At 36.0% G+C, this 23,484-nt stretch overlaps 1 protein-coding gene across 1 annotated transcript; it reads right to left on the bottom strand.

The window, feature by feature from the left end:
- Positions 1-739: 739 nt before the first annotated feature.
- glud1b (glutamate dehydrogenase 1b) lies at positions 740-19,784 on the bottom strand. The gene is made up of 13 exons (XM_051914362.1): positions 19,167-19,784; positions 12,686-12,766; positions 12,425-12,480; positions 11,898-11,961; positions 10,878-10,972; positions 7,421-7,600; positions 5,108-5,245; positions 4,863-5,000; positions 4,693-4,773; positions 4,485-4,608; positions 3,567-3,658; positions 2,163-2,225; positions 740-1,797 (listed from the first exon to the last, which is right to left on the bottom strand). The coding sequence occupies exons 1-13, from the start codon at positions 19,561-19,563 to the stop codon at positions 1,678-1,680; spliced, it is 1,629 nt and encodes a 542-aa protein (XP_051770322.1). The 5' UTR covers positions 19,564-19,784; the 3' UTR covers positions 740-1,677.
- Between the last annotated feature and the right edge of the window lie 3,700 nt (positions 19,785-23,484).

Here is a 23,484-nt window from a genome sequence, read left to right as displayed (position 1 = left end):
CAGCTGAGAAGGCCATTCTTTGTGTTCTTTTTGAAGAATTGATATGCTATATTTTTACTATAAAACACTTACGACAAACGTGTCTTCAATTGTTGCGTATACTGAGCTGCAGCGGACACATTTGTAAACGACTTTACTTGGACCCATTGTGCGAGCGGTCTCTTTAATACCGCATGGTTTATATACATGTTGCTGCTGATTGGGCTGATATTTTTGACACACCCACCAAACAAGAGAAAACGTATCTCAAACCCCGTTGCACACCGTTTCCCGGAAACCGTAGCAAAACGTTGCGCACCAGTTTGAGCTTGAACGTGCCCCCTGATGTTATTATTATGACTTTCCAACTCGTAAAACTTGGATGCACCAATATTCCAAGAATTCATTTTGTTTGAACTTTTGATAAGATAAAGTATGCCAAAAAAAGAACACCTCAAATATTTCTCTATCAGTTAGCTGCCAGCTAATTAGCAATATTTGCTCCAACCATAGTTCAGTTATTTAAAATTCATCCCTATTCTCTGGAATTGAAATATTGCCATAAAACCGCTGAACCTAATAATTCCACAAAGGTCTGTTCATTTTCCTTAAATAGAAACTGAACAATAACTATTCAAATTGTTAATAAATATTTTAATTGATAGAATATCCTAATTATGATATATAATAGGAATATGGTATTATAATATGTAGCATTTGTGACAGAGAAATAGAAAAAGAAAAAAAAAACAAGAGAAAATAAATTATGATAGTTTGTTTTATTCTCAACAAAAAAGGCAATATACATTTCCAAAACATAGTTCCAGATATGGGTGCAGATAAGCTTGGTGAGCAACTTCCAGCTCTCATTTAAGCACAAGTGCCCCGGGCCATCTAGGTTTAACATTAGCCGCATGCTAACATCTAGCAGATCTCTAAAAGTTATGGGGTATGAACTGCCTCGGATACAAAAAAAGTCTGTACCTAAATGTACTGCACATTGTTAGCTAGAACTTCATTACATCTCTAGGTCAAAACATTGAGATGAGGCAAAACATGTCTGGGTTTCCTTTTGTGTGATGCACTACATGAATTATAGTGACAAAGAAAATAATTTCTCTGAGTATAAAACTCCTGCTCACAGGTGTAAGGCATCTTTAACGCTCTTCATTACTGTAGCAATAACCATGTATAAATGGTTTGCAACACAAAACAATAAGAATAAAGTAAATAAAACCTACCGCAACATGACAGAGAACAAAAACGCACCACGTTGAAGTGATATTTTGAGGAGAGAGGAAGCCAGGTCCAATATGACAAATCAACATACATTTAAAATCAGCTGCATTTGAAGAGGACCACGTTAGTTTACCACAGATCAATACAAAAATCAGGGACAAAATAAACAAGTTACAACAAGAAACACTTGAGAAACCTGAATATTGGTGCCAGTTTGTTTTGAGACCACATCATATACAGCAAAGCAGTGAAAACTGCAGCCTCAGAACAGAAGAAACCACTTTATAGTTCTCAAACTCATGAGGACGGAGATTTTAAGATATGACAGCGTGATGGTGTTATAATAGAGGAGATGGGGGTTAGGCTGAAGTAAATTTTCATATGTTAAAAAGGTTGGAGGGGGAATCGAGAGGTTTATGGTGTTTTTGTCTTCTTTTTGCAAAGGGAATTGTGTGTCATTTATGTAAAGGTCAGGCCAGCCTCACTGTACACCTTGAAGACCTTCTCGATGGCATTGACGTAAGCTGCCGTCCTCAAATCCAAGCCCAGGTTGTACTTGTTTGCCGTGCGCATAATTTGCTGTAAAGGAAAATATTACTTCATGAATACAGGTCTGACTACATTAAAGCACATTTACAAAGCAGAAAGAACATCAATAAACATTAACGACATCTGTGCAATGGGCGAGGTGGCTTTCTTTGCATGGTGATCATACTGCACTAGACTAAAATATGCCTAAAGCTAGGGCTGAACATTGTGTACAAGTTAAAATTAGCTTTTAACCGGTTCACAACAAGACAGCGCTGATCTAAAGCAGCTGAGGTGGAAAAAAGGGTGGTTCCTGCTTTACCTGGTGTTGTTTTACAGGCAGTTTAACTGAGTGGTTCTATGGGCCTCAATTCAGCATCAAAAGCTTTAAATGACATTAAAAGAAAAGAACTTACCCTGGCCGACCTCTCCATGGTATAGGCAAGACCAGAGTGCACAATGTCCTTCTCAGAGGCGCCCTGTCAAACACAAACACATTACATCAATGCACAAACATGACCTGAGAGTTAAGATTTGCTGATCTTGAAGAAAATTCCAAGGCTTTGTTCACAAGGCACATAAAATCAATTGAATGTTTTTAAATCCAATCTAATCCTATATATTTGGGTCAATGACGTGACGGGTCATTTTTTTGTCCAAAAGCCTTAATAATAATAAAAAACAAAGATATGACATCCAAAGTATGTAAGGAATTACAACTAGATCTCTTTTATTGAATCCAAAAGGTTTTAATTATATTTTGCTACATATAAAGGTATTTTAAAGATTTTGAAGTGTCAAAAGGTCATTTGGTTTAACCGTCCAAAGGCCAATACAGCCATTTCATTTGTGATTAAAATATCTTAAAATGTAATAAATGTATATTTTTTTTTATTCTGGCATGATTTTATAACATTATATATCAACATAGTGCAAAATGGTATTAAAATTATGTGTAGAAGTCATTGCTTTGTTATGAGAAAGAATGTCCGGAAAAATGAATTTCATTAATGTCATTTGGAGTAACCCACATAAAGGGACCACAAAAGGGAACACAAAAGGGATTTTGGATCAAGTCATGCGGTCAGTATCATGTGACAGTATGTGACATCATTCAGACACCTGCAAAGGACCACATGGTCGTGAAGCAAAGTAACTAACTATCTTTTAACTATTTGAAATATTCATGTTTTCACTTGCTCTTACGCATATCCCGAAATATCAGGTCATTCGGTACAACTGCTATAAAACATGGAAAATGTTGTAAAATTTTAAAAACTTGTATTAAAATATAAAATGTTTGATTGTCCTTTTGCTAGCTAGCTAGCAAGCTAACTAGCTAGCTAGATATCAGCCTGTTAGCATTGTTCGAAAATATCGTCATTTGGTATAACCAAAAGTGTCATTCGGTAAAACCGAAATTTTGGTTAAACCGAATGACTTTTTTGGTGACAAATTTTGTCCTTCTTGTAAAAAATGACAAAGCAGTGTTAATTGATTATAAAAACAACAATCTCATTGTTAACACTTAATAAATCTTCAAAATGAATTTCCATTATGTTTTTTTTTTTTTTTTTTTTACACTTTTAAAAACCTTATTTGTCAATGACCCATTTATTGTTTTATTTTTTGTTGCTACCACTACAATTGACTAAACGGATTTGAAATGATTATGCCAAAAATGTAAAAAATAAAATAAGAAAAAAAAAGAAAGAATATAATTATAAATAAAATATAGTACATACAAAAAAAATAAGATACATTTAAAAAAAAAAAATCATTAATTAAAAAGAAAAAGGTAAAACGTTATGAACACTCACAGCTACGCGGGCCTGGAAATCAGCGGTGGGAACAATGGGGATGGGACCGCCCTGCTTTCCAAACTTCCTTTCAAGACTCTCTTGCACAGACACTGGAAGAAAGAACAAAAAAATAAACAAGTTGATCAAGAGGTTGTAAGAGTGATATTTGATAAAATGCACAAAAGCAAAATTTAAGGGTGCAAACTGTCACTAAAATAATCAATGTTTAAAACATTTTTTCAAATGTATGCTTTGTAATTGATAAAGTTGACTTTTGTGCTGCGCTGATTTGTGTTAGAAGGGACCACAAATCAAGTCACCTTTATTTATGATCATTTATTTATACCTTTATTTAATTATACTTATTTTTGAAATCAGTACCATCACACTGTAATGTTAAAAGCCAATATCACTTTAGGTCACACTGACTCTTCAAAAGCAGCTTCATTACTCTGGCTTCAATCCCATCTAATTACAGCAAATTAGATTAATGACTCTTTTTTTGAAGGGCTAGCAGAATCTGACATCTGGTTGTCAATTTAATTGGTATAACCAAGGAGAGAAAGAGGAGCCTGGTCATGTGAACAGTACATATAGAACACAATAACAGGGGTGGTGCAAAGTTTGCAAACCGTACATTAACGACATCTGTGCAATGGGTGTCAAAACAGTCTACATGCTAAGAAAAAGTGCCAAAAGGGAGTGAGTGATGCAAGAAAAGGGAATCATGAGGGAAAAACAAGAACACTTAGGGTGTTACAGAGAACATTCTAAAAGGATCAAGATGCGTGTCGGCAAACAATAGCTTTGAAAAATGTTTCCAATGCATTCATGATGCAAGTTCAGCGCCACCTGTATTGATTCATGCTGCTACTCTTTGAGTAACTGAAGCCGATAGGATGTTGTAGGGCTGCTGGAGGAAGTTTAAACACATACTCAGCAGGTGGTAGTTGGAGTCCCTCTCGTACTTGAAGGTCAGGCGACCATAGCTGACATGGTTCAGGTTTTTCAGCCACTCAAAGTAGGAGACTGTGACACCACCAGCATTCAGGTACATGTCCTGCAAATCAAAAAATAAATTATTCCTATTTCTATTTTCCTAGAGCACGACAAAGTTTGAGAGAATATAACAAAATTCTCTTACTGGAATGACCATGATGTTCCTCTCTATAAAGATCTTGTCAGCATCTGGTGTAGTGGGACCATTAGCACCCTCAGCAATAATCTGAATCCATAAAATACCATTTAAACATAAGCATTTAAACAAGGGCATTTAAACATGAGCTCAACTGGATGATGCTGTTGATTTCAGACCTTGGCTTTGATATTGTGAGCGTTCTTCCTGGTCAGCTGTTTCTCTCCAGCTGCAGGGATGAGGATATCACACTGAGCTTCCAGAATGTTTCCCTCATACGGCTGAGAGTTGGGGAAGCCCACAATGGTACCATGTTGCTAAAGACAAAGCACAAACATATTCAAAAACCAGTTCAAGTATAGAAAGAAGGGCAAATTCTCACTAGAGTTTCAGAAAAACTATTGTAAATGGACCCTTAACTGACCAGTTTGTAGTCCTCCAGCTCTTTGGGGTCCATGCCGTTGGGGTTCCAGATGCTGCCGTCGATCTCAGCAATTCCCACACATTTGGCACCATAACGGTGAAGGTAACGCATGGAATGCAGACCCACATTGCCAAAACCCTGCATGACAGGACATGAAACTAGGTGAACTTGTGATTACAAAATTCTGAGAACAAGTTTTTTTTTTTGTGTGGAAGTGGTGCCCCCTTGTGGTTTGCATAGACCAGCTCTAGCATTGGCTCTAAATAGAGTGGGGCAGGGATGACGTCAAAACCCGGAAGACTAATTCAACACTGGTTCCCTCAAACTTTTCATATGGGGTTTTTCAATTTATGAGTAAAATAAGGTCTTCGGTAAACCTAAGTTGACTATACTTTAACATTTTGTTCTACAATGTAAACTGCACACACTCGCACCACAAGCTGTCTTATCTTGTTAAATAAACATAACAGCTTAAAAATTCGCAATTTCAATATTAGTGTATGTAATTTAAGTTGTAGAGCAAAACCTAGTTACCATCAAGTTTACCACTGACCTTATTTTATTAAAAAAAAAAAAAAAAAAAAAAAAAAAAAAAAACACTGTTATAGGAAAATATCAAGGGAACCAGCAGCAAATTAGTCTTCCAGGTTTTAATGTTGTTCCTGCACCACTCTATTGGTGGTTCTCAACTAGAGGGCCTAAAGATGACTAAAAAGTATTTGAATTAATAAATTATTATTAGTATATCAAAATAATCAAACTCAAATCTAAATTAAAATGCTAAAAAACATGTAAAACCAAGACGTAAACTAAAAAAAAATATTTTATATAATATTATAGTAAAAATAAACAAATTCTGAAATAAAAATAGTAAAATAAAAAAATATATTTATTTTTCCCACTCAATAACTTGTTTTTAATTGAAGAGTATACAGTTCTTGAAACTTCTGAGGTCACAAAATTAATTATTTAATAATTAATATCAATACTCCTAGTTTCAGTTTATACAAAAAGTTTGAAAACACACAGCTTTGTCATAATTACAGTAAAAGTACTTGAATATCTGACAGCCTTTGAATATTTTGCTGGACAACAGTCAAAAAGTTTGGAGAACCACTGCTCTAAATTTTTATCTTTGCAAGATTTTCACCACATCAAAGGGTATTACTGGCAAGTTGCCATGTGCATGTCGAAAGGGGAAATGCATATGGCTGCTCACACTACAAAAGGACAAATGGGAAGCAGTCATATCAACTCAGTGCAACAGAATTATGTAATCAATTCCTCTCCTGGGGCTTTGTTTCATAGTAATGACTAGGCTATCTCTTCTCTGCACTGCTCTAAATCCATAACACGTGACAGCATCTTCTCTTGTCTTTTCTCTACACATGCCAGTAAATCTTTAAAAAGAACACTGTAATTTTGTGAGACAGTAATCCCAAAGCAACAGCTGATGAGAATCCCCTCCCCCCGGAGTCTGGGCTGCACTGATTGATTTTAGGAGTCTCGACCACATTGTGGTTAAGACTGAAATTCATCAGAACCCAAAAACTGCGACAAAACCACTCTCAGCTTTATTTGTAAGACTCTAAATCTTAATCCTAGAGAATAAAAGTACAGGTTCATAGTAAAGTCGACAGATTTCACAGCTGTAATGGAGAGCAATTATTTGTGGTATCTGCAGTGGGATTCTTACGGCACATGATTCAAAGGAACTGAGACGTACTACATGCTGACATATAATTAACTCTTCCCTTTTTGTGTCAGCAAAACTTATTATATTTTTAGTCAGCATAATATTCTGTCACTGGGTTATTTCAGCCCAAAATGAAAATTACGTAATCATTTACTCACCCTCATATCGTTCCAAAACTGGTATAACCTTCTTACGTGCAACACAAAAGTAGAAGGTTTGTATAATGTTAACAATGCTTTTCCCAAAAAATGAAAACATATTTTGACCAGTGGCAGTCATGTTCCAAAAATAACAAAAGTAGTCCATGTAACTTATGCACAATATTGAAAGGCTTCTCAAATCATAAGTAAAAAACATTTAAGGTGAGGCCAACCTTTTTTTTTTTTTTTTTTTTTTTTTTTTTTTTTGGAACTTGACTGTTCCTGGTCACAATAAGCTTTCACTGTATGAAAAAGAGCAGCGTGAACATTCTGCTAAACATCTCTATTTGATAGAAATTTGATTTTATTTTATTCTACCAGTGACATTTTATTGTATAGAAAAACTATATGCCAATTATTCAAATGTATGTTGAAACTGTCAGTTGAACCTCTACAAATAGTCCTCTATGTATGTACCTGAATAATAAATGTTTTGTCAGCAAATCCAGGGGTCAGGCCCAGTTTGCTCATGTAGGAGGCTTCATTGATGAAGTTCTCAATGCCATGGAAGACTCCACGACCAGTGGCTGAGATTCTGCCATGGATGCCACCCTGGCTAATGGGTTTACCAGTCACACAGGCATGGGCATTGATATCCTACAGAATCAGAAATAAACAGAACAAAAAAATTATTAGTGTATTATACTTTCTACCACAGTTACACATGCATTTCAAGAACAAAACAGCATTATTATAGTTAAATAAAACTAAAAAATTTTTTTGAAATAAAATAGTTTTTTAAATAGATTTTATTTAATTTAATTTTACTAAAACTAACAATGAAAACAGAAAATATAAAAATTTAAATTAAAATATTTTAAAATAATTAAAATATTTACTCATGTTTCCTATTCCACTAAACAATACTTTTTTCTGTTTTTAAGTACACATTAATGTGTAACCTATAATGGAACTGAATGTAATGGAAAACATTCAGTTCCAGTATTTCGGGTTTGTTTTTTTTTGTTTTTTTTTAAATGAAACCCATTCTGAATTATAAAAAAAAAAAAAAAAAAAAATCAGTTCTTGGTCAACAACACTTCAGCCAACAGTGGTTGTCTGTTCCTCATCCAAAAACAAGCACCAGTCAGGGGTGTTCAGTGGGTAGGATGAGGACAACATGTGATACACTGACAACCAGAGTCCTTGGATTGATGTGAAGGGGTCAAATGCTGTCATAAGGGTACGTGAGAGGGGTCACACACCAAACTCGGCTTGCAAGCTTCCCCAAGGGCAGCTACTGTGGCCCTATTTATGTCATTGAATGAGAAAACGGCAGTGAGATAGAAGACCTGTGCTCTACTCACAGATGACGCACAACAGCAAATGGAACAGCAGTGGTTACTGCAGGGGACGGACAACAGCATACAACAACCTAATTAACCTCCAAACATATAATAAACATGTAATATATACAGTATGTATGTATATGTATGTATGTATGTATACATATATACACATATACACATATACATATTATATATATATATATATATATATATATACATACATATATGAACTTATGCTATCACATCATATGCACCATAATCAAATATCTGCAAGGCTGAGAGGAGAAATCAAAGTATCTGAACTGCTGAACATTCCATCAAGATGATTTGCATGTCTGAGTCAAAAGCTTATTCAATGTTTCCCTCGACTGCCGCTGTGCACAAATCTGCTGAGTGCAGTATTAGTGAAGAGTGATTATTGTAACTATATTTTAGTAGATTGTCAATAATTTACTATTCCCTTGCAGACAGTTTCCCTTGAGTCTGAAACACACCAAGCAACGTTTATTATAGCGAGCTATTTTTACATTTAGACCAGTGTTGTTTTAGGGGCCGTTTACATGACAACTAAAAATGAAAAACTTTTTATGCGTTTTGGCTGTTCATTTACACAACAGCGTTTTGGGGGCCTGAAAATGCAAACTTTTGAAAACAGGATTTAAAGTTTAAGTTGTGAAAACAATTCTGTTATTATTTCCGTATAAACTACAAAAACATGAATTTGTGAAAATTGTGACGTCATGCGCATGTGTATTACATGTTCAGTCTATAGGGGTGTAGTGTTTCTTTACGAAGTAACATCGCCATCTACTGGCCTGGCAGAAGAATACAGCGATTTTAATAGTTTTCGCGGATCCGTGTGAAAAGGGATCGTTCTGACAACATTGTCGCCTGTACAAGAAAAAACGCAAATTAAAAATATTTCCATTTTTAGCACATCGTTGTCATTTAAATGTACCCTCAGTGAACTAAAACTATTAAAATTCATTAATTGAAATAAAACAAATAAAATAAAATATAAATGATATATGAAAAACTTTGCCTTAATTTAGAAATGTTGCCTTGGCAACAAACTGAAATAAAATGTTAAGTTAAAGTACTTAAATTACTACTAAAAATGAAATAAATATAAATTAGAGCTATATATATATATATATATATATATATATATATATATATATATATATATATATATATATATATATATATATACACACACACACACACACACACACACATATACACATACTTAAAAATGAGCACATAATTAAAACTGAACATTTAAAAATAAATGCTCATTTGAAATAAAATAGTATATAAATAATACTAAAATAAAACAGATTTTGATTTATTTTTGTGCTCATTTAAAGCATTTTTTAGCAGATCTCAAAATGAATATTAATTTTTCATATTGTACATTAACACCTAAATTCACTTGTAGCATTTAAAACAACTGATTTTAATCTTCAGTGTTTTACTTTGACTTTATTTAGAAAAAAAAAAAAAAATATATTATATATATATATATATATATATATATATATATATATATATACACATACATATATACACACACAATCAAATTTAATTTAATAAATCTTTAATGTCATTTATTTGTTAAGGGCCATAATGTGGAAATAATTATTGGTCATAATTTTAAAAACAGATTTTATAAAGATATAGATAGTGTCTCAAATATTTTTCTGTGTTTGTAGCACATCTCTTATCTAACATTAAGGCTATAGAAAAGGTAAAGTTACATAAAATTCTGTATTTCTAGGTCAAGTTGTTTCTAGAGTGTCATCGTGCTTGGATGTGACTGGACTCTTGTCCAATCTGGCATCCAAAGACCCTTATGTGTCTTTTCAGGATTAGTAAAGCTTGATATTGCTTAACATAGTCATTATCCTCCCATTTAAAATTATAAAAAAGTACAAGACATGACCACTGTTTTGTTGCCATGGTGATAGTGCTAGTACTGCATTAGGGGATGATGTAACTATAATGAGAGCCCTCTAGGAGAAATAACCCTGACCACAAGCACCATAGCAAATATGGAGACGGAGTAAAAATCTGTACACTGTGGACATTTTTGTAACTCCAAGGCAATCTGCAGCCTATTTCTGCTTCAGGCACCTTCATACTCCAACTGACCCAGCTGTCATCCAAAATCATATCACAAGAAGGAAAAACACTCTAAAATATGCACATACATAATAAGAAGGCAAACTGGTTGCTATTGTCCGTGCAAATAAAGCTGTGACTTATCCATTTATTAGGGCACAAAGGTAAACATTGCACAGTCTGTCGTATAGATAGAATAACAACAAGATAGACAAACAAAAGGTGTAAGGTTCCTGATAAAGCTACGAAAAGATGAAAGAGATTTACAACTTAAAGAAGATCTCTGTGGACTATTGTTTTTGTACTTATTGTTCAAATTCCCATTAAGGGATATGTTTTTTAACCTTTCACTTTGTTAAAAGAGGCAAGGCATTAAACTACAAGTGTAAAAAAGAGTTTTATGGGTATATGGCACTGTTAATAATTTAATAAGGCATTAGAAGAGATAAACAGTTGCTTACAGTGTGGGCAATAGTGTTAGCATAGGTGTCAGCGATCCAGGACATCTCCCTCTCACCGGTGCTCATGTCAGGGGCGGGTACGTCAATGCCAGGTCCTGAATGGAAAGAATAAGGGAGGGAGAGGGGAAAGAAATTGTTTACAACTTGTCAGCTGTAATTGTGTTATGAATGCAGATGGTGGTCATGTGAGCAGGCACATGAACCACACTAAACGCACTTAAATACGAATGCTCGATTGTTTGCACATCTCAGGGAAAAATTAGGATGGAATGCAACAAATGATCTGAGAAGGCAGCTTGTGTTGTTTTTAATGGAGAGCTGGAGTTTCAGTTCCCACTCTGACACTGTGAGAGTGGACCGCCCTTCCCCCCACACCAGTGCCAGTTGCTTTGGCCAGGGAAAACAGGAAGGCATCCAGATAAACAGCTACGCGGACAGCCTTGCACCCGGAATACATTTCCAAAAACAGCTCCAGAGGGGGCAGAGAAGCACACAGCAGGGCTTATTTTTTGACAGCACCAGGGTACTGAAGCTCTTCCGGGTTAAAAGACCAGGGAAGTGAAGTGAATAATTTAATGAGGATTTCCTGATAACTCCAGATTTGTTGCAATGCAGTGATATCACAAAAGGTATCTTATAATGCTTAAGTGATTGTCACAAACATATAAACTGTGAAAGAATGCATCTGCTAAGACCATAAATAGAACTACTGTAATATTTATAATAATTTAAGTATTTACACTACCATTCAAAAGTCTGGGGTCTGTAATTTTTTTTAAAAATGTCTTTAAATGATGTTTTGTATGTGCACTAAGGCTAGATATTACAATATGCAGTTTTGAAAAAGTATTTTAAAATATAATTTACTCCTGTAATGTAAAAACTGAATTTCCAGCATGATCACTGCAGTCTTCAGTGTCACATGATCCTTTAGAAATCATTCTAATCTGCTGATTTGGTGCTCAAGAAACATTTCTTATTATTATCAATGTTGAAAACAGTTGTGCTGCTCAAACTCACCAATGAATCCCTTTTTCGCCAACTCAATGGTGAATCTTCTTGTGATTTTCTCCAACTCATTATCCTGAACAGCACAAAAAATAAAATAAAATCAAAATGTAAATCAAAAAGTGCTCCTCTGCAGCAAAAATGTAACACTATTTTTTCCCCTCTTATAACTTATGACAGCCATAAAAGCAAAAAAAACAAAAAAAACAAAAACAATATCATAGCATGTTCACCTATGGAAATATAACAGGGTAAAAGGAAACACTTTCACTTCCTTAAGCAATAAGGTTCAGAAAGGACATAAACAGAACAAACAAAGATCTACAGCTGTACATTAAAACATCTTTATATTGTGGACTCAAGCCTTCATCCAATCAGGGAGCAAGGACCATTTAAAAGAGCAAGGAGGACTGATGGCATGAAACGTGTTTCCACTTCATCGAGCCCATGAAAAAGGCAAAGACAGCCAACAGACACGATAAAGAGTTATTTCTGGAGTCTGTGTGCTCAGAGTCTATACATGCGTGTTGGGTACTTACAGAGTAATTCCTGGGGTTGATTTTCACTCCAGCTTTAGCTCCGCCAAATGGCACATCTAGAAGATGATAAATGATGTGTAATCTATGAGTCTTCAACTCAACGGCTTATTAAAAACAATGTATTTGAGTGTAAGAGAGAGCTCTAAAGCAATATACCAAGTGGAAAATTCACCCAAATTAGATGTTGAGGATAAAAAAAGCAAAAAAAAAAAGCAAAAAAAAACAAAAAAAAACAAAAACAAAACAAAACACAAAGCTTACCCACAACAGCACACTTGTATGTCATCAACGAGGCCAAAGCTTTAACCTCATCCACAGACACATCCATGCTGTATCGGATACCTGAAAAAGAAAAGCAAAATGACCCATGAAACTGAACTTAATCACAGCCATTACAAAGAGTCAATTAGTTACTAAAGCCTCGGTAGTAGACATGTGCCGATATTCGGTAATACCATACATCATGATAATGAATATGCATGATATTGCTACCGTGGGCACTTCAAAATACCGTGAATAATTACATATTACGATCTATTCAAATTTTTATATTACAATTTAAGAGTACTTTACCTATCAACCGTTATAAAATCTACAACACTGCTGTATGCGCCGTCAAAGAGGCACGCGCATTATGTAAACAAACCCAAAGTGCGTTAGAAGCACATGGTGGAACAAGTGAAGGAGACGCACTGAATGAAAGTGCACTTTCACTCTCCGACAGCAGATGGCGCTGATGAAACAGCAGAAAAGCAGCGGTTACCCCTGAAACAAAGCAGCTGCGCTATTACAGTATTTAAAATGCTTCAAACAGCCATTCGATTTTTTTTGTACTCGCAATGTTGTTCATTACAGCACCAAATACTTAATACTTAAAGACTTAATAGACTATTTATTTTCAAACTTAAACATTTTTATATTTTAATATGGACTACAACATGCCCTATAATTATTGAAAATTTTCTGATTAAGCTATTTGGTATTTGGTACACTTAGTGACTTCTTTAGTTAACTTGTAATTATTATTTAATGGACCTAAAACTAACAATGATCAGTTGTATTTTTTAACTAATATTAACAAAAAAAAATAAAATAATACCTTCAGTAACAAATGTAGCTATTGCTCATTCTTAATCTTAGTTAATGTATTAACTAACATTGTTATAAGAAAGAGTTCTTAAACTTGTTATACTATGACAACACTTTTTTTGCAACTTATTTCAATATCGTGATAATACCGTATACCGTGATAAAAGCTTAAGTAATTATCGCAACATGAAAATTTGATACCATCACAAGCCTACTCGGTAGATCTTTTCTCTACCGACTAATGAGGATTTAACACCAAGAACACACACAATGGGCTTAAACAAACAGACATTTTGAAGCTATACAGACTCTTGGCCAGTGTTGCTAGCTGTGTCTTCATGCTGAATTGACTGAAGATAAACAGGACAGAACACGACAAGAAAATGTCAGACTTAATGAATGACTCTGTCACTTTTTGTGTATAATTAGACAAGAAAACATATGTAAGACTAGTTACATTTCAAACAAAGCAGTTTAGTAATAAACCAAGCTTAGACCATTTTTTTGAGACTTTTACATGGGTTCAGCAGATCATGTTCTAAGGACACAGGTCACATTTTCCAGTTATGCAGCTAAAATTCCAGCTCAACTTGTGTGCTCTGGTCACACTCCATTAAGACAGGTGCTACCATCACTTCTTTCTCTGGAGCCTTATGTTGGCTTTCTAAATCCAGCAACAGCACTATCGCAGACATAACCTCAAAGGACAGAGACTGTGTCTTTAATAAAGCATACTGCTACACATACATATGATACACACACCTTGAGCGCACTATGATTTTTAATGACAAACCATGTGTCCTATTATGTAAGAATAAATGTGTGAATAGTTGAACGGAAATGAATGAATCAGGTTTACAAGTAGATCTTTATTATCGCTTATGTGTGTAATCAAAGGGACACGAATCAAATGCCCGATCACATTTAGTGTTGCACGAAAAAAAAAAAAAATCCAGTCATTCCTATATTAACATGTGCATTCAGAAGTTTAACGTTACGTGAGGGCAAAAAAGTTTTCCGCACAGATTACACTCATGTTCAGGTTGGCCATGTGCATTTGCCATACTGACCAGCAGAAAGTTGATTGGTTTGAAAGTGACTACTGTGTGAGCTGTGCTTTTTACATTATTGACAATGAATAATGCACCCGTTTTTGCATGCAAAATTTGTGACCACACCTTAATAATGCACATCATGTAAGATTAAAAGTAATTACACTGTAAAAAGAAACAAAATATTTGAAATAAAGAAATAAATCACTAGGTATCCATTGGACCAGTGAATTTCCATTCATTCATGATTGCTGGATAAAGATTTCATGAATATTCACAATAATATAATATAATATAATATAATATAATAAGAAAGGACAGTACAAACTATCCAAATATACACAAGATAAAAGGAAAAACATGGAAGTATATAATGTTCTGTTTGACCTGGAGAGGTAAAGGGTATCTGAATGTCATGTGTGCTGGGGGAGTCCTGTGTATTTGTGAGTATGTGTTTGTGTCGAGGCTGTACTGACTCAGGCTGCATCATGAATCTTGATTGATTGTGTGAACGAGTTGTGTCTGTCTCGGCCTGGAAGACGTATCAATCCCTTTTACAATTAACATAAATGACACACTGCCATCCTGCAAAAGCAGTAGAAAATGAGACTGGGAATTAGTGATCTTTAAAGACTGATTTGGTCACAATGTTTCTGTAAATGCAGATGAGGATGCCTGGCCCAAACGAGTGAAATTATGTGCTCTAATGTTTAATCATTTTCAATATTCATAATACAAGCAAGAATGCTGCCAACATACAGGCCCATAGATATAAACCACTGAACATGATGCTTTTTTTATTGCTGGTGAAAAAAAAAAAAAAAAAATCAATAAGAAAATCAGCCCCTCTAGGCGTCATTTTGTCTGCATTTAAAAGCTCACCAGCTGAACAGATGTGTTTTTTCCGCTATAGCTGACATGGTCTACACACAGAGGGGAGGGGAAAACGGTGCGTGCGAGAGAGCTGGTAGGGGCTCTTGAAAGGAGGAATGACTCAGCACAGATCACCTACTGCACCTAACAGACGAGGGAAAAAAAAACAAAAACAAAAAAAAAAAAAAAAACACAGGAGACCTTTCCCAGCATCCTTTTCGACTCCACTTATCGAGCCAAATGTGCTTCATCATAACCAGGATATGCACTATTTGCACAAGTCTGACTCACGCCATCCTTTTTTTCCCCCCATTACTCTTGCACATGAAGGATATGCAGCCAAAACATTTCTGCTGATCTAGTGATTCTGACATTCACGTGCATGACTTTGGTTGATGAAACAGATGTTGAAATGCACATAGCCATTAGCTGACGGTGTGTGCTGGCTGAATTGCTCTTGTACTTTGTAATGTGTACCTAATCTTGTCTATTACACATAGATAATGTTAATCACAGCTCTTTTGTCAGTGATATTCGCTGAGCCACCGAGATCAAGAGTCTGTGTCACATGAATGATTAAAAGTGCTGCAACTGATGTTGGAAGTTAGCAAACCGGTCAACATGTGCAAATTTTAACTACAAACTACCTGAATATGCAAAATGATTCACGAGCAGCTAGTGTTTCTGATTGGCTGGTTTTCATTGTGATTTACCCAAGGTGCTCCACTTTGTGCCTGCCAAGCTTTAAATGGGGAACCTTTCACCAAATGCAATATTTGTAGGGATATTTTACGAATGACATTCAGAAAATTTGCTAGCCAGCATTGGTTTGGGAAGAGAAAATGATGCATCAAAAGGTTGTTGTGCCGAGATGATTATTAGCACTGGTCTTATCAGAATCACACTGATGGGGTTAATTAAAATCATGAAGGAATGAGATGGGGACTTGGTTCTATATGCATTGTTTATTGTTTGGATTTTGAGATGTGAACATTGCGCTCAAAAAAATGGAGGCAGATGAGCGTGAACGTGAGTGGTAAAAATGATTCGAGAAGTCCTGTATATGTTACCAGAGAAAAGTAAGTAATTTTCACTGGAAGGTCCAGTTATGAGATTTTTTTTTTTTACTAAACATTACAAGGTCAAAATTAAAAAAAGAAAAAGAACCATATGCATGGATGGATTTTTCACAATAAATAAACAGGATGAATTTAATTTCATGCCGACTTTAAAGACTTCAAAGGGGACCTATAATGCCCCTTTTACAAATTGTAATATAAGTCTCTGGTGTCCCAAGAATGTGTCTGTAAGGTTTCAGCTCAAAATACTCCATAGATCATCTGTTATAGCTTGTCAAATTTGCCCCTATTTTGGTGTGAGCAAAAACACGCCGTTTTTGTGTGTCCCTTTAAATGCAAATGAGCTGCTGCTCCCGGCCCCCTTTCCAGAAGAGGGCGGAGCTTTAACAGCTTGCGCTTCGGTTGCTCAACAACAACAAAGCTGGAGAATCTCACACAGACAAAATGATGATTGTCAGTAACGGTGTTCAGCTTACATTGTTCAAACCGGAGTCGGACACTGATGGAGAGACTCAGGAAGAAGTTACAACTTTTAGAATGCATCCAGACATTTCCGAATGGTGATTTTACGCTAGTTATGTTAATTGTTGCGGAGTTGATTCAACTCATCGACTAGCATGTGCTGTCACCCCTTTGATGCGTGTTTCCTGGGGGCAGGGTTTATGTGAATTTTGGGGTTTGTGATGTCACCAACCCAGGAAGAAGCTTGTTGTAGTCCTTAAAAAGTGATTTCTGTAAAAGAAAATATCTCCCTTTGCATTGAACTTTGAGCATTGTAACTCTGCAGATGTTGTTTATGTTCAAACAGCAACATTACACACTCACTTAAGTTAAAAAAGTGAAATCATAATCAAAGACCCCTTTAAGTACTATGATTAAAAAAAGAAATCAGTATCTTTCTGATTGGGAAGCTGTGGCCTTTAAGATTAAGGATTATTATAGACTCACTACAAAACATAGATAAACAAGTGAAAAGAGAGAACAACGGCTTTCCACACACTCCAGAAAATTTTCTAGTCAAGCAGACCCTATACTCTTTCATAATGTTGCAAGGCTGCAGTCACATTAATATCCCTTAACTTATACGCATTAACATGAGAACAAATACACACTGGTGAATTAGATGTCTCCAAACACTGTGTGTAAATGAGTGGTCCTGCCAAGCAGATGACGAGTCAGAGCGCCTGAGCCCTACCCCCATATCCACCCTTAAAAACACTCTCTCACGATACGTCACCCCACAAATCACCCACAATGCAGTGCCATGATGACATCTCCCCCTCCCACTCTGTACGGCCTCAATCTCTTGATTAACCACTGCTCCTTAACATCTGCTGTTAAGAATGAATGTGATTCTGTGGGCCTCACGTGATTTACAATGCGCCTCGCTATGGGCGTAAACCCCTTCCATTGGAGTACGCATTTCGTTTAAATCACAGAAAGTATTAGTAAACGAGTACTGATCACATCTTATGCTTTTGACACAATATAGATTGTATAAAACCTCCTCCATATCAGCTAGCAACCAGGTAAATGTTTATTAACCTAACATGAATGAACCTAACTGAATGAAATTAATGATCCTTTGTGTAAATGAAAACAGAAAGTTGACTTGAAACGACTTGTTTCCTTTGTTTGGCATGAGGGTAAAATCAGTTGCAAGTTAGTATAAACAGCTGAAACTGGGCTGTTCACATTAATGGCCTACAATATAAACGTGTCAAGCAGGCAGCATATTCTAAGGGCAAACAGAAACCGCAGATATCAAAACACAAAAGTAACAAAACCAGGCACACAAGGAACACTAAAGCCTGAAAGTCTTGCTAGGGCCATATGATTTTCCCATTCTTTTTCATATGGAATGCGAACTTTAATAAAAACGAAAACAAAAAATGATTGACTAATGCACACAGAAACACAAAGTTCTTCACTCATTTTTCAAAAAATAAAATCTCAGCTTAACTGGACATGTACAATTTAAGAAATAAAGACAAAAATCTATTCTTATTGTAAAGTAAAATATAATATTTGGTGTAATAGTAATAATAAACTTACATATTAACTTAGTATTAGCATTATTATTATTATAATTAAGGAAAACACAAGCAAGAGTGCTGTTGAACTGAATATCAGGCTGTGATTCAGCCATAGATGTCTTCTGCAAAACTTTTATGATTTGAAATACTTTTTAGATAAAAAAAATAAAATAAAAATGCAATTTTCTGTTTTGGATCATATGGTCATGCTCTGTATTGACGCACTTCGTTATGTTTGTAAACTACTTGTAATTTTCATTAATTTAAAAGCTATAAAAACTAAAATGCAAAGCAGTATTTGAGAAAAATAAAATAGAATGGCTTCTGTCCCCAGGTAATACATACACCTGTGCAGGTGCAAGGTGTGTCAAGGTGATTTATTATTGACAGGTGGACTAGTCAAATCTAGCCAAATGTTTAAAATTGTGCAAACAAAAAAAAAATAAAATATAATATTATGTCAACATTATGTCAAGCATCAATGTACTTGCAACTGCAAACCGAAACTGCTGTGAAACCTCTTGTTGAGCAAAACACTAGACAAGCAAACTGATTAGTAATGTAATGCCTTATTACTGCACGATATGAAAAAATAAAAATAAAAATCTCTTACCTCCCTTGCAGGGAGTTCTGTGCTGGCTGTGTTGTGCCCGGTAACCCTCGATAACCTCCCATTCTCCGTTGTCTCTCTTGATGGGGAAGGACACGCTCAGGACGTGGTTGCAGGGCTTGATGATCTTGAGGATCCCCCGCACACGGTGTCTCTTCTGCTCCGGCGTCTCCCGGGTCTTCAGGTCCTCCACCAGCTTGTTTTCGACAATAGCAGCGCCGCGATCGAAGAAGCCCTCCACCATCCTAAAGAAGTTCGGGTCATCTTCCTTGTCAGCGGCATCGCTGTAGTGACGCACCCTCAGCAAAGATGAGGAAGCCGGCAGAGCGGACTCGACGCATCCCGAGGCCAGAGCGTTACCCGCTCCGCGAGTAAGCAGCTCCCCAAAATACCGGTACATGGCGACAAGGGGCTTTGAAAGTTACAGTACAATGGAGAAAGAAGAAATTAAAGGATGATGGGTTATCGACGAGGTGAAAAAGGAAAACGAAAAGGGGGGTAAATGAACGAGACGAAGAAAGCTCCTGAGCCTGCCTCGTTCAGTGTCAAAGTGACAGCGCTCATGCCGTCTCGCGCTTTAAAAGGCAGCGGCGTGTTTGGAGGAGTCGCGCGAGCTGACGGAAGGTCAAGGCGTACCAGGAAGGAGGAGGAAACGCACGCGCTACTTTTAAAACTCTTATTCTTTCAGCTAACTGATTCATTAATTTATGAAAATTATTGCTATTATTTAAGCTCACCTACAACATTAACAACTTAAAAACCCTCATAGTACTACGTTTTCAAAATGACTTTTCATTTGAAAACATTAATAAAGATGCATATTTTTTATATGAATTGCAAATGCAAAGAGTTGAATGTATGTAAAAAGAAAAAAAAAGAAAAAAAAAAAAGAAAAAAATATTTTTCAAATCAATTATCAAATATTTTGATCCTGAGGTAAAAAAAATAAAATAAAAATAATAATAATAAAATAAAAATATGCAGATAAAATGTACTACAATACTGTTGGTGATCTGTTGATGTGTTTCGCAAGAAACACTTGATCTATCCAGATGTTAAATCATATTTTGCTTGATATTATTATTATTAAATTTAAATCACTTACAAAATCCATAGTATTGGTGTAAACATACTCACCGATTACAGCCCACATATTTTTTCATACACACAGATTTATAAAACTTGCTCAATATATTATGTTATTTGTTAAAAAAAAAAAAAAGTTCTGTTTTACATCATAGCAACAAAGCGAATCAAAGTCAGCTGTCCACCAGTCATTGCTAAATTAATGAGTTCCTGCTGTTATATTTAAAGTCAAACAACTGAAGATGAATATGGTCAATAAAGTTTATTAAATCTTTATCAGACAGATTTTTATGACACACACACACTTTAATAAACCAAGCAGGCTCTTTATTTCCACCACACACCTATTTACCAGCTGAAGCAGAAAGATCAGTTTTGAAAAACCAAAACTGTTGTATGTTTTTCTAACCAACTAACTTCTGATTTATTTCTGTTTTTCACTAATCATTCATCTTATCTAATAAATCTTTAAATCATATCACTATGCACTCAGTTCGTCTTTAGCCGCACAGTACCTAAAATGGACAATATGGGGGAAGCGTTTCGCTGATATTGAATTCACAACAGTCTAACCTTTACACTGAGCTCACATTATCCCAATGGACTCTGCACAGAAGATAAGATTACGATTGATCCCCACGAAACCTGGTACAAATTGGCCCCAAGTCTGGTTAAGAAAATAAGCAAATATTAACTATAAGCTTTAGAAAGAGTATTTGCTGAGTATTTGTCATCCAAGAGAAGCACAGATGTCTCATCATGGCTAGTGTTTATGTGTAGCCAGTGTGTGAAAAATCAATCCCATCATCCTGCAAAAAATATGGCTGCACATTTGTATGTCTCCCCGTTACATTGATTTTATCTCACTTGCTCTGCTAATGGTCCGTATGTTGTCCTACTTTGTTCTTCGCTGGCTTAAAATCAACCAACGTATGTTTTGATACAGTAAAACATAACTACTCTACATTAGAAGCTCCGAGGACAATTATATGAAAATCTTGATAGTTTATAATGTTTCAGTGATCTCGTCATGCTAATTTGTAAGGTTCATTGTGCTTACAACCTATATGTATATTGACCAAAGGGTCAGTGTATCAGGTTTTATACTACAACGATTGCCACAATGATGAGTAGATTTATTGTCAAAGAGTAGTTGAAGTCTCACATCAGTAGAGTCAAACAGGATAAGAGAAGATAAAATTGTCGTTCAGAGAAAGAAAGAGACGTTAGGCAACATTCAGTACTTTCATTCACAGCTAGTATCTGTGGAGTGGTGAAGAGTTGTAAAGATAAGGTAGGAAGAACTACATGTTAAACTGTTATGAGTTTCAAAAATCTAGTGCAGTGATATAATGATGTTGTGCTCAGTGACAGTGATGCTGATGTAGACAACAGCTGTTGCTTAATTTATAACCAAATTAATACAAACACATAATGGAATTATTATTAATATTAGCTGGATTTATAAGAAAACATTTAATTTTTTTATATTTAATTTAATTTGTATTTTATTTGAGCTTATTGTTTTAATAACACATAAAATGAAAATATACTTATTAGTGCTGTCAAACGATTAATCGTGATTAATCGCATCCAAAATAAAAGTTTGTATTTACATAATACAGTATCTCACAGAAGTGAGTACACCCCTCACATTTTTGTAAATATTTTATTATATCTTTTCATGTGACAACACTGAAGAAATTACACTTTGCTACAATGTAAAGTAGTGAGTGTACAGCTTGTATAACAGTGTAAATTTGCTGTCCCCTCAAAATAACTCAACACACAGCCATTAATGTCTAAACCGCTGGCCACAAAAGTGAGTACACCCCTAAGTAAAAATGTCCAAATTGGGCCCAATTAGCCATTTTCTCTCCCCGGTGTCATGTGATTCGTTAGTGTTACAAGGTCTCAGGTGTGAATGGGGAGCAGGTGTGTTAAATTTGGTGTTATCGCTCTCACTCTCTCATACTGGTCACTGAAAGTTCAACATGGCACCTCATGGCAAAGAACTCTCTGACGATCTGAAAAAAAGAATTGTTGCTCTACATAAAGATGGCGTAGGCTATAAGAAGACTGCCAAGACCCTGAAACTGAGCTGCAGCACGGTGGCCAAGACCATACAGCGGTTTAACAGGACAGGTTCCACTCAGAACAGGCCTCGCCAAATTGAGTGCACGTGCTCAGCGTCATATCCAGAGGTTGTGTTTTGGAAGTAGACGTATGAGTGCTGCCAGCATTGCTCTAGAGGTTGAAGGGGAAGGGGGTCAGCCTGTCAGTGCTCAGACCATATGCAGCACACTGCGTCAAATTGGTCTGCGTGGCTGTCGTCCCAGAAGGAAGCCTCTTCTAAAGATGATGCACAAGAAAGCCCGCAAACAGTTTGCTGAAGACAAGCAGACTAAAGACATGGATTACTGGAACCATGTCCTGTGGTCTGATGAGACCAAGATAAATTTTTTGGTTCAGATGGTGTCAAGCGTGTGTGGGGGCAACCAGGTGAGGAGTACAAAGACAAGTGTGCAGTCAAGCATGGTGGTGGGAGTGTCATGGTCTGGGGCTGCATGAGTGCTGCCGGCACTGGGGAGCTACAGTTCATTAAGGGAACCATGAATGCCAACAGAGCATGATCCCCTTCCATCGAAGACTGGGCCGCAGGGCAGTATTCCAACATGATAACGACCCCAAACACACCTCCAAGACCACCACTGCCTTGCTAAAGAAGCTGAGGGTACCTAAACCCTATTAAGCATCTGTGGGGCATCCTCAAATGGAAGGTGGAGGAGCGCAAGGTCTCTAACATCCACCAGCTCCGTGATGTCGTCATGGAGGAGTGGAAGAGTACTCCAGTGGCAACCTGTGAAGCTCTGGTGAACTCCATGCCCAAGAGGGTTAAGGCAGTGCTGGAAAATAATGGTGGCCACACAAAATATTGACACTTTGAGCCCAATTTGGACATTTTCACTTAGGGGTGTATTCACTTTTGTGGCCAGCGGTTTAGACATTAATGGCTGTGTGTTGAGTTATTTTGAGGGGACAGCAAATTTACACTGTTATACAAGCTGTACACTCACTGCACTCATTTCTTCAGTGTTGTCACATGAAAAGATGTAATAAAATATTTACAAAAATGTGAGGGGTGTACTCACTTCTGTGAGATACTGTATATGTGTGTACAGTGTATATTTATTATGTATATATAAATACACATACATGTATATATTTAAGAAAT

This window comes from Ctenopharyngodon idella, chromosome 12 (genome assembly GCF_019924925.1).
Source record: "Ctenopharyngodon idella isolate HZGC_01 chromosome 12, HZGC01, whole genome shotgun sequence".
Taxonomy (NCBI): domain Eukaryota; kingdom Metazoa; phylum Chordata; class Actinopteri; order Cypriniformes; family Xenocyprididae; genus Ctenopharyngodon; species Ctenopharyngodon idella.
Note: the sequence above shows the minus strand (reverse complement) of the source record. Positions and strands in the feature narration are given on the sequence as shown.